The sequence below is a fragment of the Dermacentor silvarum genome, chromosome 7 (assembly GCF_013339745.2).
Source record: "Dermacentor silvarum isolate Dsil-2018 chromosome 7, BIME_Dsil_1.4, whole genome shotgun sequence".
Classification (NCBI taxonomy): domain Eukaryota; kingdom Metazoa; phylum Arthropoda; class Arachnida; order Ixodida; family Ixodidae; genus Dermacentor; species Dermacentor silvarum.
The window spans coordinates 100,978,435-101,004,463 of NC_051160.1; the positions used below are offsets into that span (position 1 = coordinate 100,978,435).

Consider the following 26,029-nt stretch of genomic DNA (forward strand, 5'->3'; position numbering starts at 1 on the left):
TTTGTTTATTGTTTTTTTGACACCCTCGATAATCCAACAGTCGGTTAACTCGGACATTTTCTCGGTCCCCTGAAATCCGAATTGACGAGGTTTTACTATAGCAGTGCCATTCTTGAATGCCGACAACCGTAACTTGTTACATGCGATCGGAGTGCACAGGAAGCAGAGTTAAACAATTAAACGAGTCAACACAATCAGCAGCCGGATGGAGGAAGCTGGTGGCGAGGTGCACTGGCATCCCCGCCATTATAGTTTTCTGACAACAGCTCTTCCACTCCCCTATTCATTTTTTCATGCAACCTGGGTTATAACAATTATCGGTTATAACAATGGAATTTTCGTGGCACTTGAATATTGTTATAAGTGGGTTCGATTGTATAAGAGGCTACTTTGAGGCTAAGAATTCTGAGGAGAAAACCCTCGCCATATATTCGAATAAATAAGGTATTGTAGCATTATTCCTCCTCCGAAGCACTAAGTTAAGCTTTCTCCAAGTCACACCCCCGTTTTTCGAGTCCTGTGAAAACATATTACTGAAGCAAGTGTCGTTAGCACACTGAATTTATTTAAAATAAATGATTACGATATTTTTTAATACCTGAGATAAAGTGTACTATGTCGCACAACAAATTGTCCATCTCGACCATCCAAAAAAAAGGTGGTCGAGATGGACAAAAACAGTTGTGACAGACGTGAGGGATGCATTACCAACCATCGCTTCCCCATTTGCGAGATCTCAAAAAAGTGGGTATGCAGTGCCCAATGGCTGGCGTTTGTGTGCCGCCGTGCTTCGTGAAATGTTATCAGTGATGTTGCCTAAGGCCAAAAAGAGCAGGGGTTTCAAAAGCCGCAGTAGAGAAATAGTGGTCTGTTATGCGAGACCCTAAAACTCCCTGCTGCAACGCAGTCGGTTAACACATGGTACACATGTTCACAAAAGTTACAAATTGGAAACAATTTCTTACTGCACTTAAAAAGTGTTTCAGTGACCCCTTACGTCCCGAACCTAGGACACAAGCCATTCAACCTATAAGCAGAGGAAACAGGTGAATAAGCTGCTACAAAATACACACCTTCCAGAGTTTCAAACATTCTTTCCGAAGGTTGCTCTGCCTTTTCTCGTACAACTCACTGCACGGGGCAAAAAAAAGAAAAAAATAAGCACGATCGCTAGACATGATGTGGGTTACAAGAATGAAGATGCCACTAAACTTGCGCATCACGCAAGTTGTGACATGAACACCACAAAGCACATAAAAACGTGTCAATGTCAATTGCAGCAATGCTGTGGTTACAACAAACACCTTACGAATTCTATGCTGCACAGCCAGGGGAAAAACAAAACAACAAAAAAAGAGAATGCATTGCAAGCAGTTTGATGAAAAGCGCATAGCACTGAGAGCGATAGCGCGTGCAACGCTCGGAAGCCAGTGCTTGTTATCCTTTTGTTTGGTGTTTATTAGCTGAAAAACAAAAAAGAGGCACTGCTGAGCTGATGCACCGTGTCGAAGTATTTTTGTCTTCTTCATTACTGCAGAACCCCGTCCTTCCTTATTGCCAAGGAATAATCTTCTTATATGGCCCAATGAAGGTGCAACAAGCTATCTTTTTGCTTTGCCAACAAGTAAGCATGGTTTTAAAAATCGCTAGATTTGACATAACAGCACCGCCAGTATTGTTAGACATGTCACGCAATGAGCATTCTTCTTATCTCTCCTAGCAACTGTCTACATTTTGGGGGGATGAGCAGCTATAACGCAATTATACTAGAACTACTGGTGACACCATAAAGAGAAAGAGAACTCACCTGTTCTGTGCAAAGGCCTTGATCTTCATGAGATTTGTGACTTGGATACGTCCTAGCCTAGATGTGCAAGTTGGGAAATGCAAAAGAATCAGGCAAAAACGCAGAAGGCCAGAGAGAGCTACAGTATTTATCTGAATCTAACGCGTACCATTTTTCTTATTCTATTTTTTATAAAATGGGTCTGAAAATTGCCAGCACATTAGGATCGGGCATGAAACTAAAACCGTGTTCTTAGCGTTGGCACCAGCTTACAATCAGAGCTGTCAGACGCACCATAATCCCCATCATAAGATGGTGACAGAGCAAGTTTTCACACTTGTGTTCCTGAAGCTTGCTGTGGATTCATTATGCGTTCAACTACGATCTGGAGCAGTATGCTCAATCACTTTTGGAGATACAATCACTTTCGTGAAATTTTGCGTGACTCGGCACTAGATGGTTGGCGTATACGGCCGGCAGAGTTTTTGGCGCTATGCCAAGCTAGCTATCTGCACACGATGCCAGGAATGCTGTTGGTCGTATACTTCGACAAGTCCAATGCAGAGTCACATAAAATCTTGCAAAAGTGATAGCAGTAATCAGAGTGATCACTTGAGAATATTGCCCCTGTGTGCTTGGTATCTGTGGCCAATGAAGCTCAAATGGTGATGACGCCGTGTTGCTTTCATTATGAAAGCACATTGAAAAAGAAAAATTCTCTTCTGAGAAGATAAATTCTGCACGTCTCACTTTTTTCTGATCGCGAATGTGGGGGGAATTTTGGGGCACGTTACATTCAGGCGCACTTTTATTTTCTGACTTTCAAGCAAATAATGGGTGCACGTTAGGTTCAGGGGTGTATTGAAACTTGGTAAATACGGTAATTTTTGCCTAACACAGTAGAACCTCGTTCAAATGTTTTCGAAACAATGCATTAAAAACCGTACAAACCAAAAAAAACGATCCAAAGCAACTAAAAAATTTGACAGGTTCAACTGTAGTTGACATTGACGTAATGCGAACCGTGGTGCAAATCGTTGCCGCACGAGACGCCGAAGCCCGTCAAACTGGTGGGGTTCTGGCGGCCAGAGATGCATTTTGTGGCTTTTCGATTGCGTAGTGTTTTAGGACGGTGACAGGAAACCGAAACGAAACTGAGCTGTTCAGCAACACCGGATGCCGGATGCCATCGGAGCAAAATGTGAATCTCACATCGCGCCGCCGCAGCAGGGAACAGCGGTGCATTTGGATTATCACCTACTTTTTAAAAGCATGTAGTAAGCTACCAACAGCACTACGCACTATGACCCACGCACTGTAAAACAGATAAGGTTGATGGCAATAGAAGTGAATGCAGCATGTGATGACCCGGGAGGAGACTTTTGGCCGAAGAAAAAAAACTGGCATAACTGGAGCGTTGGAAACCTAATAACCCTCAAAGTAGTCTCCTTGGGACTCCACACACTTCTCCCAGCAGTGCTGCCATTGTTGGAAGCATTCCGAGAAGGCCTCTTTCGGAATAGAGTTTAGCTCAGCTGTCTTTACAGCCATAATGTCCTCTCTTGTCTGAAATCGCGCTCCTTTCAATGGCGTCTTGATTTTGGGAAACAGCCAGAAGTCGCAGGGGGCCATATCAGGAGAGTAAGGAGCCTGTTGAACTACAGGAGTCTGGTTTTTTGCCAAAAAAGTCTCAATCAAGTGCGAGGAATGTGCAGGAGCATTGTCGTGATGGATGCGCCAATTTCCTGCTCACCACAACTCCGGACTATTGTGCCGCACAGCATCACGTAGGTAACGGAGGACATCCCTGTAGTACTCTTTGGTGATTGTTTGACCCTGTGGTGCGTACTCGTGGTGTACCACACCGCGGGAGTCAAAGAAAGCAGTCAGCATCACTTTGACTTTGCTGCGCACTTGGCAGGCCTTCTTTGGTCTTGGTGACTGGGATTTGGTTTCCGAGTCGTACCCGTACACCCAAGACTCGTCACCAGTGATTACGGTGTTCATGAAGTCGGGGTCACTGTTTGTGGAATCCAGCATGTCCTGTGAGACTTCAACACGAAGTTGCTTTTGCTCCATTGTGAGCAGCTTCGGCACGAATTTCGCCGCAACTCTCTTCATGGCCAAATCTTTGGTCATAATGGGATGTGCAGAAAAAGAGCTGATGCCCACCTCTTCCGCAATTTCTCGGATATATAGTCACACAACGGTCCCGTATCACCACAGTGTTCACTTCGGCAATGACCTGGTCATTCTGGCATGTTGATGGCCGACCGGAGCGTGGCTCGCTCTCCAACGATGTGTGGCAGTCTTTAAACTGGTATCACTCCTTAATCTGTGTGCTGCTCATAGCATCGTCACTGAAAGCCATCTGAATCTTCCGAATGGTTTTCACTAAGCTGTCACCCAGTTTCTTGCAAAATTTGATGCAGTAGAGCTGCTCCAGTCGCTCTGCCACTCTTCTTGCAATAAAAAGCTGACGAGAGCACTGCGCGCTACCTCACTCAAATGCTGCGTCGCAGCGACTGATGCTATCGGCAAGCAGGAAAAAATTTGAGCATGCGCACGAAGGTTCAAGGTCGGCTGATGCAAGCGCGCTTGTTCCATATTGCCACCTGTAGGTAGTGGGTCGAGGGCAAGAGTGGGTCGAGCCCAAGAGAAGAAAGAAGACCGCGCGCCCCTTCTCTGCTCGAGCCAGCCCCGACGGTCGCGTCTTCCAAGAGCCAGCTCTACGTTTATTAAACCTTCCGGGCTACTCCTCGAGGCTCGTGACAAACTGGTGGAGGTGCTGGGTAAGCGTCTTCACGGATGTTGCAGACCCCTCCAAGGATCCGCGCTACGAATCCAGTGCCTGTCGACACTCCCGTGCATCGGGCCAGCCGCAGGATCAGGGGACTGTCTCCAGAAGTCGTCAACGCTACAGTTCCCACCACATCAACCGGTATGATCAGCGCTTCCCTTCAAACCACCCCAACCGGTACGGGAAGCACGATGTCGAACCGGTACACACTTGAGAGCCCACGAATCCCGAAGACGTTTCACGGCACAGTGTTCGAAGACGTCGAAGACTGGATGGTTGAATACGAGCGCGTGGCCTCCGTGAACGAATGGAATGAAACGGAAAAACTCCGACACGTCTACTTCTACCTGGAGGATGGCGCGCGTACGGGGTTTCAGAACCGCGAGGAGCAACTGACGTCGTGGCGCGAGTTTTGTTGGCAGCTCTTGGAGACCTACACCAGTGCCGATCGCCACGAACGAGCGGAACGAGCGATTCAAGCCCGCGTCCAGTTGCCAAACGAAACTGTGACCACGTACGCCGAAGACATGACGCGCCTCTTCCGACGAGCGGATCCAAGGATGACGGAGGAGAAGTTACGTCATCTGATGCGCGGGGTCAAGGAGCAACTTTTCGCTGGCCTCGTACGGAGCCCTCCGAAGACGGTCGCGGAGTTCTTGTCCGAAGCCGTGACCATGGAAAAAATGCTTCTGCACCGCTCGAACCTATATGAGCGGCAAGCGAACAGCATGTCTACTGCTGACATTTTCGCGGCCATAGGAAGCAACGGTGACTCTCTGCGAGAACTCATCCGCTCTGTAGTGTGTGAAGAGTTGCAAAAGGCCGCTGTAACACCGCAACCTACGGTAAGCTCCATAGCAAGCATTATAAAGGACGAACTGCACCAGGCCCTTCGTGACACCTTGCCTCCTGCTAACGCCGCGCCAGTACCTCCTGAATACCCCCGTGCGACCTACGCGGAAGCCCTGAAGCGCCCTGCTTCCTCTCCGCCGCTGTTCGTTCGTGCTGTTCCTACGGTGTCAGTTCAGTCGGCACAGCCAATACCGTACTACGACGCTGGGTACACCACGCCGCCCGTTGTTCATGCCGCTCCATTTGCCCACCATTTGGAGCGAGCGGTTCACCACGTCGACGACAGACGCCCGCCCCCTCGGAAGTCGGATGTTTGGCGCACACCCGATCATCGGCCTCTGTGCTTCCACTGCGGTGAAGCTGACCACCTGTACCGCCAGTGCCCATACCGGCGCCTTGGGATTCGCGGCTTTTCCGCATACTCGCCGCCGCCCCGATACGGCCAGCGACCCCGGGATATTGAGGACTACCTCTCTCAGCAGCGCTTGCCACCGCCTGCCAGGCGGCAGTCGCGATCGCCGTCTCCGAGACGATTTTCACCTCCGCCCCAGCGGTATTCTCCCGAGCGGTCGACCAGTCCCCGCCGGGAAAATTAACTGAGGCGATCTTTGGGGGCGAGGTCGCTGACGGTCGAAGCGCTGAAGACCTCCGACGGACGCAGTTACGGAAACCTACCGATCCGACATCACCTGCAGCTGAACGGGACGACCGGCTTTCGCTCGATATACCAGTGACTATTGACGGTTATGCCGTTAGTGCTTTAGTGGACACCGGCGCAGACTACACGATTCTAAGCGGGAAAATAGCAACGCAGCTGAAGAAAGTTATCACGCCCTGGCATAACTCGCAGATTCGGACGGCTGGCGGCCACGTCGTTACTCCACTGGGCGCCTGCACGACTAGAGTTGAGATTCAAGGATCAACATTCGTAGCGAGCTGCCTTGTCTTACGCGAATGCTCCCGCGACGTTATTCTTGGGGTTGACTTCCTGCAGGAGTACGGCGCGATTATCGATCTGCAAGAGCGTCGTATCACTTTCTCTTCCGAACGAGCAGTCGACGTGCAAGACGGCCAACGGCGCGACGACGTACTCCGTGTTTCGGCAGACAGTGTAACGCTTCCTCCACGAGCCAGTGTCCTCGTCGACGTCACATGCTGTGGCTTACGCGATGGCGAAGCGGTGGCCGAAAGCAACTTGGAACACCTACTGAAGCAAGGTGTTTGCGTGGCTCGAAGTGTTATACAGATTCGTGCTGGTCATTCGCAATTGCTTGTCACCAACTTTAGCTACGAGCACCGACACCTGTTCCACGGCACTTCATTAGCGTTTGCAGACGCAGTAGCAAACGTTAACAACTGTTTCACGACAGAAGTAGTGGAGACAGCAGACACGTCTCTGGGCCATCTCGACATCAATTCTGAACTGTCCACCGATAGCCAGACAGCACTGCGCAAGCTCTTGCTTGAATTCAGGACATGCTTCGCACATTCTTCCAAGTACGCCAGACTTCCATCACTAAACACAGGATCATCACGTACGAAGACGCACGCCCGATACACCAGCAGCCTTACCGCGTGTCGGCAAAAGAACGTGAAGCCATACGTACGCAAGTCCGGGAGATGCTTGACGATGGCGTCATCGAACCTTCCAACAGCCCGTGGTCGTCTCCGGTCGTTCTTGTCAAAAAGAAAGACGGAACGCTACGCTTCTGTGTCGACTACCGCAAGCTCAACAACGTGACTAAAAAGGACGTGCACCCGCTGCCGCGTATCGACGACTCGTTAGATAGACTACGGCGTGCCCACTATTTTTCTTCTCTCGATTTAAAAAGCGGGTACTGGCAAATCGAGGTAGATGAACGCGACCGAGAGAAAACAGCCTTTGTGACTCCAGATGGGCTCTATGAATTTCGAGTGCTTCCTTTTGGCTTGTGTTCAGCCCCGGCTACTTTCCAACGAATGATGGACACTGTCCTTACTGGACTGAAGTGGCAGGCCTGTCTTGTGTACCTGGATGATGTGGTCATCTTCTCCGAAACGTTCGAGCAGCATCTTCACCGCCTACGGAGTGTGCTAGAAGCCATCCGATCGGCAGACCTCACACTTAAGCCCGAAAAGTGCCACTTTGGTTACGAAGAGCTCAAGTTCCTCGGGCATGTAGTAAGCGCCAAAGGGGTCCGACCCGATCCAGACAAGCTGGTCGCTGTGGCCGCGTTTCCAGCTCCTGCCGATAAGAAGGCCGTCCGGCGCTTCCTGGGTTTGTGCGCCTACTATCGCCGGTTTATTAAAGGCTTTTCGAAGATAGCGGAACCCCTGACACGCCTTACAAGGGACGATACGCCATTTGTGTGGCATAACGAGCAACAGGCGGCTTTTGCTGAATTACGATAGCGCCTGCAGTCAGCACCCGTTCTTGCACATTTTGACAATGATGCTGATACTGAGGTGCATACCGATGCTAGCAGCATTGGCCTTGGCGCAGTGCTCGTTCAGCTTCAAGATGGAGTGGAAAGAGTTATAGCGTATGCCAGCCGCTCCCTGTCCCGTGCCGAGGCGAATTATTCGACTACGGAGAAAGAGTGCCTCGCGGTCGTGTGGGCGATCATCAAGTTTCGCCCCTATCTCTATGGTCGTCCCTTCAAAGTAGTGACGGACCACCATGCCCTCTGTTGGCTGGCAAGCATGCGCGACCCTTCAGGACGACTGGCACGGTGGAGCTTGCGGCTACAGGAATTTGACATCACCATCGTTTATAAGTCTGGCCGTAAGCATGAAGACGCTGACACGCTGTCCCGCGCACCCATTGATCCTGCCAGTCAGGAAACAGAGGATGATGACGGCTTCCTGGGCGCCATTAGTTCGTCGGACTTGAGCAGACGGCAGCGTGACGATGCTGAGATTAGACCGATCATCGATCATTTAGAGGGCCGCGACACAACCATACCACGCCATCTGTCCCGCTCGCTGACGTCCTTCTGTCTCCGAGACAACGTGCTTTATAAGAAGAATGCTCGTTCGACCAGCCGTGCTTACCTCCTGGTGGTTCCAAAGGACATGCGCGACGACATCCTCTTCGCTTGCCATGACGAACCGACATCTGGTCATTTAGGCTTTTCGCGAACACTCGCTAGAGTAAGCGAAATGTACTATTGGCCCGGGCTTTCGGCAAGCATCAAACAGTACGTTAAAGGCTGTCGTGAATGCCAGCGCCGCAAGACACCATCCGTTAAACCGGCTGGCTTACTTCAGCCAATTGAAGCACCTCACACGCCTTTCGACCAAGTCGGCATGGACATTCTCGGACCGTTTCCTCTCTCGGCTGACGGCAACAAATGGGTGATCGTCGCGACTGATTATTTAACACGCTATGCTGAGACGCAGGCGATCCCACGAGCCACGGCCTCAGAGGTAGCGCAGTTCTTCATGCGCCACATCGTCTTGCGTCACGGTGCTCCCTCCACTGTAATAACAGACAGAGGGACAGCATTCACAGCGCAGCTTATGGACGAAGTTTTTGAATTGAGCAACACCAGGCATCTCAAGACGACCGCGTACCATCCGCAGACCAACGGACTTACAGAGCGACTGAATAAGACGGTAACAGACATGCTCGCAATGTACATCGACGTTCAACATAAAACTTGGGATCGGATCTTGCCTTACGTGACCTTCGCGTATAACACCGCCGTGCAAGAGACGACGCGCTTCACGCCCTTTCGCCTTCTCTACGGTCGCGAAGTCCAGACGATGCTGGACGCTATGCTGCCGTGTCAAGACGCTGACCTATTTACAACTGACGCCGAGGAATTTGCAGAGCGTGCTGAGGAAGCTCGGCAGCTCGCAAGGCTGCATATCGGCCAGCAGCAGCAGGCAGACGCACGACGCTACAACATCCGCCACAGGGACGTGTCCTACAACCCCGGGGACCAAGTTTGGGTGTGGACCCCCGTTCACCGTCGTGGCCAATGTGAAAAGCTGCTGAGCCGGTATTTCGGTCCGTATAAAGTGCTCCGCCGCGTCAGTGATGTAAACTACGAAGTTGCTCTGGACACAACATCGCAGACGCGGAATAGGACACAAAGACAACCGACCTAAGACATAGTTCATGTTGTGCGCATGAAGCCGTACATTGCGCGTCCGTAACTTTTTTTTGTTTTAGTTTTTTTTTCTCTCATTCCCTTCTTTGTTTCAATCTTTGGGAGATTGCTTCTTCGTTCATTGACTGTGCCGGCGTGATGGCTACTTTTTTTGTGTGTACTTTCGCTTTGCCTGCCTTCTTCTTCTTTGTCTTCTACACTTATTCTTTTTTTTAGCATCGAGGCGATGCTTTTGTAAGGGGGGATATTGCCACCTGTAGGTAGTGGGTCGAGGGCAAGAGTGGGTCGAGCCCAAGAGAAGAAAGAAGACCGCGCGCCCCTTCTCTGCTCGAGCCAGCCCCGACGGTCGCGTCTTCCAAGAGCCAGCTCTACGTTTATTAAACCTTCCGGGCTACTCCTCGAGGCTCGTGACAATATCCATCAGGTGTTCGCGAAAAAAAAATAAGGTCGGATACTTTTTTTATCAGACCTCGTATGTCACTCAGTCTTTGCAACAACGTTGTTAGACATCATGACCAAAGTTTTGGAAGTGAGGCATTTAGGATATTACGGACTTCGGCTAAAACAAACATTTTTTGCCAGATTATGAGGGTCCGTTGTAACGAGAGCAGACTGTAGTACAGTTGAACCTCAATACAACGAAAACGAATATAACAAATTATTGCATATGATGAAGTAAATCTTAAATGCTGCTTGCCAACATCAGCATGCAAAGAATAGATTCGTGCGACGAATATAACGAAGGTACTTCCATGTTGGCTGCAACTTCGTTCTAATGAGCTGCAAGTGTATTAATTATAAGACGGTGCACCAAAACCATAATTCGCCGCCAAGTGATGTCCCTGTCGAGTTGTTTCACCAATCTGCCAGAAGCCTGACACACGCACCCACCTGTCATTGGACTCGCGGATGTACTTCGCGAACACAGCGTCGTCGTTGATGACTTCCAGAGGCACAACCTCGACTATATCAAGCTGGCTCATGACACTTGAAATCTCCTTGAAGCGACAGCTCAGCTCGTACATGTAGTCCTCAATGTCCTTGGCGTCTGGCCGGCGCCACTTGCAGACGATGTACCTGCACATTCCCAAAATGAGTAGTTCTTTACTTGTACCAAGTCGGAGGGCAGTCAGAGGACACCTCCAAGACAAACCACAGCTTTGTATGACAAGCTTTAGAACACACAAATTAAATGTGAAATGGTGGAAGATCGAAAGACGGCAACATAAATTCTCTAGTTCATACTGATAACCAATAATGGTAACATGCACTGAGTTAACAATATTTTGGCAGAGATTATGGAGTTTTAGAAGAAGGACGCCCAAGCCTAGGGTGCTCCTAATGAATAGCATCTCGCTATCGCACATGTGCTAAACGCAAACCTTGCTGTCTGAATTCATAGTTGGGTGCCCCTAAGCTTTGTTTAGAGAAACATAATGGCATCCATCATAGTGACGGCTCCTACCTAGCACCAAATCTGACTCAATTTCCCAGTAACTGGTAACGTTGGTGACAAAAAATGCTGATAGATGTTATCCCTTTGACTCCAAATGTAAATGAAGAAGATTGAACAATAAATCACAGCCATTTTCAAGTTTGTTTGTCAATCAAGAGCTCACATGCTGGAAGCAAGATGATATGGCTGGCGTAGCCTAATTTGGGGTTGCCTCGGCTGACTGTGGCAGGTGCTTTTGAGTTGCTTCCGGCAAGAAAACCAAAATTGCCTTAGCGGCAAATGTTTCAAAGACAGATTATTTAGCTAAGCGCTGCCTCCTTAGCAATTATTACTTCAAGCAAAAATCGTAGCGTTAACACGATGGTCACAATAAAGGTGACGTTCGTCCTGTCATCTTTCTTGCACCTGTCACATTAACACTATGGTTGCTTTAAGTATTAACTGACTAGGTCGAGATGAAGTTTTGACATTTCACATAGCTTTGAGCTTGTAACAAGTGCACATACTGCAATAATTCCCGATTTTGTTTCTTTAATGCTGCTTTTATAATTTAATTCTGCAGCCATAACAGCACTGCGAACGCTTTACGTTAATGCGAGCCTGAAACCCTACACAAAAAGGCGTCCACTTCAGGTAACCTTGAAATTCAAAGTGATCACTCGTTGGGGCACCCTGCGCTTGTGTGCCCCTATTCTATATTCCTATTACTATTATAATCCCTATTATAATCCCTAATATAAGGAAGAACTCAAGTTCAGCATGTCACGTCTGGTGCCAACAGCACCAAAATTGCCCCCTCAATGTTATAGTCGAACCCACTTATAAGTATATCCAAGTGCCACGAAAATTCCATTGTTATAACCGATAATTGTTATAACCGGGTTGCAAGAAAAATATATATATATGCAGTGTAGACCGCTTATAACGTAGGTCGCCGGAGTCGCGAATATCCGCACTATAAGCGGTACCGCACTATAACCAAAGCAACTATTATATTGCGATAATGGACACTCCAGGCACATTTCTGCCGTCGCTGTCACCGTGCTCTAGGTTCCATATTCGCTTACTAAATGAATTAACAAGCACGGTGTTACGCGCACACAAGCAAACACGAAAACATCTCGCTCGTTGACTGCGGAAACGAACTGTCAAAACGCTCGAGTGACGAAGCGCGGCGAGCAAATTGACCTTTGTGCTATCATGCCTCTCGCTGATGTACTATAAGCAGCGAAAACACCGCACGCAGCGGACTTTCCCCGTCACAGATTGCTTTCAAAATAGGGCCAAGGCGATCGTATCGCCGAAGTATCGCCGAAGTAGTCCATTGAAACCGTTCCGCATTGCATTGCTGGCAAAAATCCTCTCCTTCTGTGTACGCCAGTCCCGAACGCAAGTTTCGGATTCTCCGAACGCCCATGATGCAGCCCGATTTTCGTCCGTCTCCGCACACATGATCACTTTCCTTTTAAATGCGGCATCATGATGAACTCGTTACTTCATGCTGATAGAGCAGACACAGAGCACGTGAAGACAGACAGTAGACTATTGCCTAAGCACGTGTACTGCAGCACATGGAGGAAGCTATGGTAGCTAGGCTTGAGAGTAGCTAGGCTTGAAGTGCGTGTAAGGCGGCCATTTGGAATGCCGACGGCTATATAGTAACGCAGATTTAGGGTCGTACTCGATTCTAACGCACACGCAATATTTGGACCTGTTTTATCGGAAAAAAAGTGCGCGTTACATTCGAGTAAATACGGTATTTGTGGCTTGAGGTGAGCGTTTGCCATCTAGGTTGACTGCCGAACTTCCAGGCAGCCGCACTGTAACCGGTATTTTGTGTCCCGCAACTGCACTATAAGCAATACGCATATACATAGAGTGCTATGGGAAAATTAACGGGAGTCTGAAAAGACCGTATTATATTCTGTCCTGCATATAAGCGGTTACATTATAAGTGGTCTATACTGTATAGGGAAATGACAGAGCTGTTGTGGGGGAACCCAGGGCCCTACCCCCCCCCCCCAACACCTCCTTCCTCCATCCGGCTGCTGATTGTGTTGGCTTGCTTAACTGCCTTAACGACAAGTCTTTATCGCAATAAAAAAAAAAAAACTGTTTAGCTCTGCTTCCTGCGCGCTCTGATCATGTGTAACAAGTCGCGGCTGTCGATGTTCCAGAATGGCACTGCTATAGTAAAACCTTGTTAATTCGGATTTCACGGGACCGAAAACATTTCTGTATTAACAAAATGTCAAATTATTGAGGGTATCAGTGCGGCAGCGGCGCGCGTCTTTTCCCTACCACGTGCACATCCCGATTATTTTTTCGCCTGTGTCGCCAGGTCGCCGCCCATCGCGATGTAGACGGTACTCTTCATCCTTGACAGCTTTGCACTGAGCAAAAACGAAACTATTGTTTGCCGCAGTCGACCCAATCATGGATGGTGACCTTGCGGTTCTGAGGGCGTGCAGCCGACACATGCACTGAGTCAAAACAAAACTACCGTTTGCTGCAACCGCTGCGGACGAAATCGCAGCCGCTACCGACACGATCATGAATAGTGACTTAACTACGCAGTCATGACGGCACGCGGCCAACGCGCTGCTATGCACGGCGGTAAATGCAATAAAGGCTGTAAAGGAACATATTGTCGCGAGAGGAAAAGGCAGGCAGTCAGTTACTAACGCGTGGCAATATAGGCACTAACGCCATTTTGCCTCTATTGTGTCGCACATTTGTGGCGCTCCGCCAACCCTGCACTGTCAGCACAGTTGGCGCGGTCCATTCGTGTTTCGGAGGGTGGCGCGGTGTAGAGCTATGGGTGAAGCCCATTCGTGTTCGGAGGGGTGGAAGGGTGACGGGAAAGCGGCGCGTGAGGCTGGCAATGCGGAGAAGGATGGAAAACAGTGCGCGGCGGCGTGCAACGGCTCAATTTTTTTTTCTTTTCAAGGAGTTCACATTCAATTCCCTTTCGGCATGGACACCCAGTAGCCAAACTTCATCCTTATAACCGATAATGCGGCATGGGGGCATTGTAGTAAGCGGGTTATTTCACCATAGAAAACATATAAAAGTTGACGGTGCAGCGGCTCCTCAATGTTATAACTGATCTATTGTTAAAACCGGTATCATTATAAGTGGGTGCGACTGTATTCATGTTAATGTTACACAGGTTATTGCAGTACTTTGCCCCTACCAAGAGAGACATGCAATGTGCAGTGCATCTGGTGCGACTGGTGAAGCCCTTACTAAGTGTTCCTAGGCAGGGTACTTTGGAATACCTCACCAAAGAAAGCAATGCAGGGTGGAGCAACAAGTAAAAGCTGTGTAATGAAGCATGGACAAAAAAACAATTAAAAAAAGAAAAGAACAAAATCACAGAAATGAGAGACACGTGCCAACTTTCGTGTCTGCGATTTTGTGTCTGCAGCAGGTGCCTGTCGTTTCAGTGTCTTGCTTTTGCCCACAGTTCATTGTGCAGTTTTTACCTGAAGCCAATATGCATCAACTGGCCTGACACCTTGAAGGTGGAGCAAGTTTCACGATAGGGAAAGCCTGGCATTCACCCATACACAACATAAGGCGACACACAATGAAACCCATACAAGTTCCTCCGCACTTTAACGTTTATTCTATGCTCCTTGCACTTAAAGTTGAGAATTTCTGCCCATGCTGTACCATCTGCCATAGCTTCCTGGTTAGCTCACATTGTAGAGAGCGACTACCCTAGAAAGCAATGGCATTCAGTTCTATCCATGTAACCAGGACTAATTTTCACTCAGCTGCAAAGCTCTCTTTTGAAAAAACACGGGTGGGTTTTATATATTTACTTTATTATTAATACCGATTATGCCGCAAGTCATTATTGTAGGTTTAGTTACAACTTAATAATCAGCATACTGAAAAGTAGCAATGTAATCAACAGGAATAAACACCAAATAAACCTTAAACAGCCACAAAGGAGTTAGCACAAACAAGCGCTTCTAAAGGAAAACAGTACAGTTGCAACGAGTTCCGAGTACTACAAACAACGGCTTTCTGCTGCCGACCACTAAGTCCGGAGTTCGATTCACAGTGCGGCAGCATCATTTCGATGGGGCGAAAATGCAAACACACTCGAGTGCTTACATTTACTTGCACATTAAAGAACCTGAGGCACTCAAAATTAATCAGCAGCCCTCCACAATGGAGGTCCCTCCTAGCCCCATTGTTGCTTAGGGATGTTAAACACCATTTTTAACTAATCAAACAACAACTTGTAGCTTTGCACATCTATCTAGGACATGAGTTCTCAAAGTGGGTTCTGGGGAACCCTGGGGTCCCGCGAGCTAGTGATAAATTTTTCCTGGTTCCGCGCTCGCCATGTGGCTAAGATGGTGAACGCGAGGTGCATTTGATCCAAGGAACCTCCATTACACATGCCCGAGTCGCATAAAGCAAATCACAGTGCGTAACGGCAACGCGCGAACTGCGCAATAAATCCGCAAGCAGCTTGTAGCCCCCCAACCTCCGAAAACGGGCAGCGCGCCTAAGCTTTTGCACTTGAGTCTCAGAGGCCGTAACTTATCACCATGTGCATTTCTCCTATTTGTAGATAGTAGGGCAGGTGCCGATAGCGTGCGCACTGATGTATACGTCAGAAGAATAAAAAAATTAATGCGCGGAGCACCGCAAATGGGCGCCGCAAAAGAGCAAAAACGAAGCCACACCACGAAGCAGTCCTGCATCGCCATGTTCCTCAGTGGCAATCATACGCAATACGTTACTCAGTAACGCCGGAACGCTCCATGCCTAATTGTCCCTCAAAGCATTTATGATTGCGTTTATCGCCGCACGTAACACCGCGTTGGCGGCTAGCCGCGTGCCTTCGTAAGTGCGTAGGCACCATCTATGATCACGTCGATAGCCACCACAGTTTCGTCCGCAGCGGTTGCGGAAAACAATAGTTTCGTTTTTACTCGGTGCGCGTGTCAGCTACGTGCCTTCACAACTGCTTAGTCGCCATCCATGATCGCGTCTTTCGTGCGCACTTGTTGCAGCAAACGGCAGTTTCGTTTTCACTTGGTGCATGCGTCGGCTGCCTGCCTCCTGAACCGCAAGGTCACCGTCCACGATCGCGTCGATAACGGCCGCGGTTTCGTCCGCAGCGGTTGCGGCATGCAGTAGTTTCGCTTTGACTCGGTGCAAAGCTGTCGAAGATGAAGAGCACCGGCTACATCGCGATGGATGGACAGTTTGTTGGCGACCAGCTCAATAGCGAAAAAATAATCGGGATGTGCGGGCGGTAGCGAAAAGCGTGTCTCAGATGAAAATGCGCGCCGCGGCCGCGCTGCGAAGAGTGTCTGCAAGGCCTTTGCCGCTGCTAGCTCTAACCAGTCATGAGATGATGAGAACTTCAGCTTTCGCACTGGTCTTGTGCGAAATAGAAACAGGATTTGCCGATTCATTCAGTAAATAAAAGCATGCTGACGTGTAAGCATTCAGGGCCGCGATTTTGTAGCGATGCCTTATGACTTATTCTATACTACTCTTATCATCCACCGCTCACGGCCAGCTGATCCCGTTGATAACGCGAGTGGACCGTCGCTCTGACCACTGACAAAGCACGATAAGCGCGAAAAGGCACTATTACCAGAAAGGCATTGCTACAAAATACCGGCCCAGTTATTGTTTTCTTGATAATCTCAATAATTCGACATTCAGTTACTAGGACATTTTACTTCAGTTAATTCGGGGGGAGGAGTTCCTTGGCGCTTCATGGAGCTTAGCAGGGTTCCCTGAAACGAACACGCTTGAGAACCCCTGATCTAGGATATTCCGCTTTTCCATTTAACACATCTTCCCCCATCGCTGAGTTTGCCATGCAAGCAGCTGCACAGTCGTCCATTTTTTTTAACTTGCCTTTCAGAATTTGCAGGTCGACTTGTGTTGGGCTTGAAGATGCAGACGTGCCTGAATGCCCGGTACATCAGGTAAATCAGACCGACACTGTACACCGGTGAAGATGTCGAACAGCTTGCAGACAAAGTGGCCACCTAAACGACAGAGAGCGATTTGGAAAAGCACACTGATGAAAATGCACTTCACACGATCTGCCCAATTCTGCTTCTTCCTCTTAATTTTAAGTAAGATACCTCTGCACATTTTACCTCTTAAAGCTAATCTTCAATCTTTTACTTCATAGTAATCAGTGGACTAAACACAGTGGAATTTCGTTAATTCAAACCTGCGCAATTCAAACTTCTGGTTAAGTTGAACTGACGCTGTGGTCCTATCTGAATTACGTGTACTTCAATGCGTGATAACGCCTCGTAATTCGAATGCGTAACATGCCGTGCCGCCAACCATGCTCCTAGCAGAGCGCCTAATCACACGGCGGCACTTCCGACCCGGCAGTGTGGCCGCGAAGTGGCTGCTGCTTCCATCTCCCGTAGCAAGTACCGTATTTTGGCACGTGTAACCAGCAACAAAATTTTTATGATTACACAATAAAGCCGGAGTGAAGGTTACATGCAAATTTTGCTTTGATGTGCAGCTTCACAGCAGCTAAACTTCTGCCTAGAAGTGTGGCTTCACGTCAGCATGTGCCGCAGTGAAGTCACACTTCCGGAACTCAGCACTGTATGCAAGTCCGCCATTCAATAAGCTTCCTTTAATTCAAACTCCATTCGATTCTAACAAATTTTTGGGCCCCTTCGAGTTCGAATTATCAGGATTTGACTGCGCACAGCAGTACTCTCTGCATCACCAACTCTGTACTGTGCAGCACAGGCTAGGGCTTGTGTGAGCCAATCAGTATAGAGAACTGGCACTGTTTCTCAGAGAAAGGGTTTTCCCACTGTTTCTAATCCCTTGTGGAGCTTCCATTCAGTCGGTGTGACATGGAGTGTGCAATGGGAGGCTGGAAATGGAGAGATCACTATTTTGGTTCTCTTTTCTGGTTGGCTGACATGACCCATAGCTTCTACCACACTGCACCAAGTTGGGTGACATGCTTGCATCATCCATAGGAAACATATAAATAATAATAAAAGGGGAAATAAAATTCATTCAAACGACAACTTGCTGCTGGTGGGAGCCAAACCCACAACCTCCGCACAATGCGTGCGACCCGGAGGTTGTGGGTTCAGGCTCTCCCACTAGCGAACTGTCTATTTGTCCACTTTTATTTCCCCCTTTTCGTGATTATTTTTACATTTCAATTTCAAAAGAACATTTTATTTCTTTTACACTTTTTTTAGTTTTATTGTCGCTTGGTTTCGCCATGTGGCTGTTACACACATGTGATTGAAGTCCCCCACCAAATGATGCAAAAACAAAAATGCAGCAGGGCAAGTAAACACGAACAAAAGGTTAAAAACAAAAAGCTGAATGAACAAACAGAGCCCACCTGTTCTCAAGACAGACAGTGCCATGTAGAATTGGCACAGATAAAGTTGTTTAGACAATATTTCTTGGATGTTTTCCTGGCCCTCTACTGAGAAGCCCTGCAACAAAAAAATAATAAAAAGGTGGTGTTGCAACAGGGGCATTTGAAATATTTCTCACCATAATTAAATTTTAAAAAAGGCTTTACTAAGCCATGTTGAATTTGTGTCAATAAAGCGCTTTAGTAAACGGCTCGTCTTTCGTATTTTTACTTGGTTTGTTCAGTGTAATATTTATGTTTAAATACAAACCAGAAGACAGTTTTTCCCAACTCTGTCACCAAATCTGACAGCTTTTTTGTTTTCCACATCAGTGGCGTAGCCAAGGGGGGGGTTGGGGGGGTTCAAACCCCCCCCGAAATTTTTTGCACCCCCCCCCACTAACCCACCCTTTTCTCTCGTCGCTTCGCGCAGACATATTTCAAGAAACCGGTGCTACTTTCACATTTTCATTCCTGGGCGCTTCCGTTTGGGTTGGTAATTTACAGCGAATCATGTCTGCATACGGAAAAAAAAAACTGTCACGGTGTTTGTCAAGGCCTTGACACTCTGTGAGGTTTTGGGCGCGAATGTGGCGGCCGCATTCTGCAACAAATGCAGCAACAAATGCGGCAGCCGCATTTTAGATGAAGGCGAAAATGCTCGAGGCCCGTTTACTTAGATTTAGGTGCACGTTAAAGTCCCCAGGTGGTCGAAATTTCCGGTATACATTTCCGCCGCTTCCCTTCAGGTGCCGGTTAGGCCGCGTTCGCGTAGGAACTTGGTCTCGAAGCTGTCGGAAGCGGCAAAATCTTGCAAAAATCCGCCCGCCTAGGCGGCAAAACAGGCAGAAAAACAAGCGGCGAGCCAAATTGGTCTCGGACCGATTTTTTCGCCATGGCGAAGCGGAAACGCGGCGGAAAGTCGTTCTGCTCGACCGGAAGCTACACTAGCATGTAAACTTCCGGTCGTAACATTGAACATGGCACCAAAAGTGTAGGCTGTAATGCTGATCGACGCGATCAAGAACCACCCCTTGCTCTACGACAAGAGTGGCACTCAAACGTACTGTCAGCAATACTCGCGATAGTAGTCAACGTCACGCGACAGGAGGTGCGGCAACGAAGCCTTGGCGTGACCCAACTTCTTACACTTTTGCAAAGCCAGGCGAACCCACCACTGCCGTTTCCGAGGTTTTCTTGTCTTCCGTTTATTCATTGTCCATTTCTAGAAAACAAGTAGGTAGAAGTATAAAAGCCATTTCTTCTTCCACTTCCATGGAAGACAATAGTTAGGCAGATTCCTCGTTGGCGCTCCATAATTCTCCTCGCACGTGCACGGTATGTTGCAGAAGTCGCGGGGTGCTTTTCTCGTCGCGACGATAGATTGGAAGCGTAGGTCTCACGTAGGACGCGCAGGCTTCGGCGAGCCTCAACACAAGGGCCAGCCCGGGTTTTAGCTTTGGTGTTCCCGTTGCCGCTTTCGTGTCCTGGAGGCGCCGAAAATAATACGAAATGATGAAATGTTATTACAACTTGTAAATAAAAGCTATTAAAGAAATATAATCACGCCTATAGGCAGCAGCCTGTGACACAGCGCTACCGCGCCCGTGTGAGGAGAATTACAGAACGCCAACGAGGAACTTACCGAAGGTCGCAGATGACACGCGAGATTGCGCAAGATGATCACTTTTGATGACGGGTGGGTCAGTGAATGAACATACCGCTCGAAATAATGCGATAATGAGCGCCACCACGCCGACAAACGTACGCAGACTAGATGAATGTGGACGAAAGCGGCAGCGCGGCCGCGGTGGTAGCAAAACAAATGGGAACTTGGACATGCGCGGAAAAAAAAAAAAATTTTCTGGCCGCTTTGGCCTCTCCACCCGCTTGCCGCTTCCCAAATGTGAACGTAGCCATAGTCTGCAGCGCAAAACGCCTCACGTTTGCGATTGCGCTCCTACGGAAGGCTGGTAGTTAATGTTGTGTTGCTGAATCCCAAACCAGCAATTACGAAAGGCTGGTAGTTGCTGTTGTGTTGTGGAATCCCAAACCAGCAATGTACACACGAAAGGGTTGATGCCAGCAGTGAAATTCCACCGACTCGCAACAGAATGCACGAAACAGACAGCCGACAAGCATGGATTACTGCTGTGCGCAGTACAGCGTAAGTAAACTCTTGTTGCAGGCGCTGACAGTTCTCGTCGGAGTTCACGCGTCCTGGGAAATTGATTATGTGCACTATGCACTGAACAAGACCGGAGTTCATTCCTGCATCACTAGTACACCAATCAGTCGAGATTCTGTGAGGTACAAGGCCACTTCCTGTTTGCACCGGCCTAAGTGAAGCAGAAATGACTCGCAAGCACTACTTAAAATGCGTACACATGCCATAACTATGCAGTGCGGTGAAATATTCTGTACAATTCTGAATCTGTTGACGTAAAGGCAAATGACGGCTGCACGCTCGCACATAGCGGAAGACACAGCGGCCCATGCACTTGCCGCAGGAAATGCAAGGCGACGAAAGCTTCGTAAAAAAAAGCATTACTCGTTTTTGCGCGCATTTAAGTTTTCTAGCGCAAAGACGCAGCGAACAAGCTATTGCTATGGGAGTAGGTATAGCCTGGTAACACGTGCATTTTCACAAGTATAGCCGTCCTTGACGTGTGAAACGCACTTCGCCCCGACGAGGACGACGCCATCTACGCTTAACGGAGATTAGCAATTAATGATGTCTTCTCCGATCGGGCGGGTCGTCTCAATGATGCGTTTTCGAAGACTGGTCCATTCAGTGGCGCGATGAGAGACGGTTGCTCCAAACGCCCACTGTACCTGTCATACTTACTGTATTTTACGGAGCTTACATTACTTTTTACTTAATTTCGTCACAAGCACACAGTGCCACACACACACGCGAGGCGGGGGGGGGGGGGGGGTCCCATGTCTTTGATATACATGCATAGAGTGTGCTTAAACTACCGATACTTATTATCGATCACGTCACGTAGTGGAAAGCAGACGCCTGCCCCCCCCGGTCGGGCCGATGAACCCCCCCCCCCGACAAAAATTTCTGGCTACGCCCCTGTTCCACATACAAAAAAAGAAAAAGAAAATGTGCCAATAAACATTCTTCTAACATGAACGAGAGTCACTAGAGAAGTTAGTATTCTTTACAGGTATACTATAAATAAGGCCAATGGACAAGAATAGAGATTTTTCACTACCTTTTGTAACACACCCAATTCAACCACAGGGTGCTGAATTCAAACAGACATCTTAGGAATTAACATTTTTTCAGCATATGTATGAAACACTATTCGTATTAGAGAGAAATCCCATAACACTTTTCAGGCAGATTGGCAATTGTCAAGCACAACCACTATGAGGCTACGACGATTGGCCCATTAGCTGCTGCTCTGCAGATACGCATATGTGTAACTCCAAAAGGGCGATAGAGCTTTAAGAACATTTACACTAAGACATTAAAATCAAAGGCAAGAATACCGTCACATTGTAGTGATGGTGAAGAACACAGTAGCGAAAACTGTGAATCACGAAATGACCTCTTTATTGGGCGAACCTGTGCCCCCAAAAGCAAGTGACACTTAAAGCACAATGATAGCGGAGAGCACAGGTGACCGTCGAAATTTTATCAGCGAGTGAAGCGCATTGGCTTTTATACATGACTCATTGAAAGTTCCAGCGTAATCCCTGGTGCCCGCGTGCTTTCCAGAAAGTACTATACAATTCGCGTCGCACATACAATCAGTTTACAGAAAGTTCGGTGACAACAGACAACGGACCGAACCATCGATAACATTTGAGAACCTACCGATACATGTAGGCATGTCCTGCACCGAGCGATAACTAACATTTGTTAGTCGGTGAAAAAGGGGTCACCGAAGAAGGGTAAATAAGTACACCTGTCAATAAATAAAAACCTAAGAACAAATCAAAGAAAATTATTGTGGTTTAACATTCCAAACGATGACTAACGGCCTGAATAACGGCCGGCTTAAACAGCTCGGCTGTTCAAAGTGTTCATTCACCTGTACTACAAATTTCAATAAAGTTTACTCACGTTCAGTGCATACGCAAGTGAGAAAAAAGAAAGACAACAAACTGACACACAACGAGGCACAGACCTTGTCTTCAATCCTCCAATTTTAGTGGCAGCTGGTAGTTTATATGTTTCATCTAATTGTGCATCCTAGCACAAGTCGTCGTGATTCAATGAAAAAAATGCTTTTGTGTAGTGAGGAACTTGTCCCGTCAGATTGATTTCCGTCCCCATGTTTTTTCACGCCATTTACTGTCGGTATGAATCACCAACTTCATTGTGATTCATACCGACAGCAAGCTGCATTTTCATGTGCTGTTTGTAGTAGAGAATGATGAATCACTATGACCGACAGAAACATGCTGGCCAAAAATTAAAGTAGGTTCTGGAGTTTTTGCGTACTAAAACCATGATATGAATTCGAGGCACACCGTAGTGGGGGATTCCGCCTTATTTTTGACCTCCTGTGTTTCTCTAAGGTGCACCTAAATCAAGGTGCACGAGTGTATGTGCATTTCCCCCCCCCGCCCCTATCGAAATGCGACAGCCCCAGTCGAAATAGAACCTGCAACCTCGAGCTCAGCAGTGCAATGCGTTAGTCCCTGGACTATCGTGAGGGGTAAAAGTCAACTCCCTCACTGGGGCAGCAGTATTTGTAGTCTCGATTCCCATGCATCGTGACCCGACGGGTGGGTCACTTGTATTCCCCTGGCTCGTCGTGACCCACTGGTAAGTCATCAGAGAGCTGCTCCCCTTTGAAACTTCCTCAAGGTTCAGAGAGAAGGCACCATGTCGCATCTGATCAAAAACAACAAGAATTTTTCTCTTTGCTGATCTCTAGGAAAGACATCGCTTGCGCACAGCAAGAAAGCCCTGCACAGCTGCACAGGGGGAATAACTGCCGTGACCCATTGGAGACCCACGCCGCAGTGACCGTATTAAGAACAGTCTCACACATCATGTCAGGAAATTATCAAGTTGTGCTTCCTTACACCATCTGCCATGACAAAGTGCACTCCCTGGTTGTCCGTGCTCTCCTTGACGAATTTGGAGAATGACCGTACGTTCTCGGGAAGAAAGATGTCACCGTCACCTTTCACACCTGCACATAAGACACAACATGCAATAAATAGCATGAAAGAACGCTCCTGCGTCACGCACGTTTGAAGTTTTCCCTGGATTCGTGTTTTATGGCAAACAACGAGTGTACGAGATCTGTCCCAAAAGTTCATGCAGTGAGTCGGCAAAAAAGTGGGAGAGGATGTATCGGCGCCGCTCTCTCAATGTCTACTCGAGAGGACCTGGTTGACCTCTAGCACGAGCCCGACTGCTGCAGGAATATCATGAAATGCTAGCCGTAACATGCTAGTATGCAAATGGCAGATAGTCAGCTTGAAAACTGTTCCCTGTGTGGCGTTTTTTCAAGGCTTGATTCATGTTTTCAACAAGTGCACGCTTCCATACTGAAGCCTTCATTCGCCGCTGGTCTTTCTCATTCCTGCGGTCATTGCTTACTTTGCTGGGGTTGAGGCTCAGCTCTTCGAGTATGGACACTGATGCTCTGACATTGCCTGCATTGACTTTTAGCACCAACTCCACCATAGCAGCCTCTACAGCGAAGTGCGAGAAATGGCGCTCCTTTGGTACAAGAAACCAGAACACTGATTGGAAGCTCTCATTGCTGTTTTGGGTCTTACCCCATTGGCACCTTTCAAGCAGTTTCTTATCACTCAAGCGCTCACATGTGGGGAGTAAGGCCTGGAAAACATGAGAAGGCAAGTTGCGAGGGTGTTTCAGAGCAAGCTCGCCCCTTCAAGTCACGATTCAACTTATTATACAGAAGACTTACATTAATCCGACTTCGAATTTTAAATATTTTCAGGTTGCACTCAACGACCAATTTTCCAGATGCCAATTTTTCGACATGCCCAATAATTCGGACGCCTTCACGGCACCACCACATACCCCATAGAGTCAACGTATAAGTGGCAACAAAACCTATGCTGTCCGATTTTCCGACTTGTTGCCAGACCGCAGGTCCAAAACGGCGTTAATCGAGCCATCACCACCGGCCATTTTAATTATCTCGGCGCCTCAACCGCGCTCTTGCAAGCAGATCGCCCTGGCAGCCACCGCTGCGGCAACGCAAGGCCTAGCTACTTCGACGTTCGCTACCAAGCTTTTCGCTGTTCGGTGCCGTGTTTTTCAATGAAACAATGCGCCACTGTTATTAATGGCGCCGCGCCTCCGTCGTTGTAATTCTCGCCAATGGCTTCGAAGCGCATAAAATTTATGCGACACATTTCATAATGCCAGTTCCCGAAAGTTAGCTTCACCTCAATACAAGTGTTATACGGTCGCTGAAATATTCGGCCTACGCCAGCTAACGGTCGCTTCCCGTTTTTCAATGAGGAAACAGGGAAATGCGCCACTCAACGTTAGCTCTCTACCTTCGATGGCGCCAGCTTATTTTAGCGCCGAGTTTCGTTTTCTCCGTTATCTTTGTGGCAATTCTCGCAAGGTCAATGGCTAGAAAATAGAGGAGAAGGGTTCGATCCGCGTGGCTGAGCTCGGCATAAAACGGTTTTAGAACATGCGACACACGCTTGTTCCGATGCGATGCAGAAACGGCGACCTTGTAATGAGAGAGAAGGAAATTTCCGCCGCGGGCTCCTTTCCCCCCCCCATGCGGCAGTTCCCGAAAGTTAGCTTGGCGCCTCAGCATACAAGCTTGTTGATGAACGAAAGCACGTTTTTCATGATAGTCTCGTGTGCAACAATTGTGCTCGGTGTTGAAATAGCAATGTATTGCGAAGAAGTGAATCATAACCAAAAGTGCAGCCAATCTGACGGCTGTACACGGGACACGGTGTTTTGTCGCATGCTCCCCGCCATCTACTATCACAGCACGAGCACCAATACACCTAATAATTGTACTGGCACGCCTTTAGTGCTATTTCGGACATACCTGTGGCAATTTGAGCGCTTGGGGGCAGTAAAAGGTATGCATTCATTTTTTTTCAGACAGCCGACTTTTCGGACGTTATCATGGCCCCTAGGGAGTCCGAAAAATCGGACGTTGACTGCACTGACAAATTATTCAGCGGTGTTTTCGCATTTTTCTGCATCTTGTTTAATTTGACCCACCGGATAATTAGATTAATATCAATGGTCCTGTCCGAGTTGAATTAACGGAAAATGACAGTATAAATTTTGATGATACTAGGAATGAATAAAGCACCCACAACGCTTTTACCATAATGTGGTTCAAAGGTATCTGGAGATCCTGCAAAGAAGTCCTCAAGCTTGAAGTCGTTTGGGCCCTTGAGGGTGAAGCCGAAGCCCTTGGCCTGCCAGCCCTTGCGCCACAGGACGTACTCCGAGAAACCACCGGGCCCCGCACAGATGTCGGCGAAGTACAGGAGGTCATCGGGACCCACCATAGGGTCCTGAAGTGAGAATTGCCACATTTACTCAATTATCCTTTTCAGCTAGGGCGTCTGCATTTACGGCCACAAATCTTCTTGCCGATTTTGTCAAACAGTGGCAAGGAAAAAGAACATTGAA

At 48.2% G+C, this 26,029-nt stretch overlaps 1 protein-coding gene across 1 annotated transcript in view; it reads right to left on the reverse strand.

Moving 5' to 3' along the window:
* LOC119458317 (cap-specific mRNA (nucleoside-2'-O-)-methyltransferase 1-like) overlaps positions 1-26,029 on the reverse strand; it is a 92,470-nt gene that overhangs the window by 27,383 nt on the left and 39,058 nt on the right. The window contains 8 exon segments of the mRNA XM_037720148.2: positions 1,074-1,131; positions 1,808-1,864; positions 10,427-10,612; positions 16,893-16,987; positions 16,989-17,026; positions 18,382-18,478; positions 23,455-23,564; positions 25,719-25,911. Of these exon segments, the coding sequence (XP_037576076.1) occupies positions 1,074-1,131; positions 1,808-1,864; positions 10,427-10,612; positions 16,893-16,987; positions 16,989-17,026; positions 18,382-18,478; positions 23,455-23,564; positions 25,719-25,911 (834 nt within the window).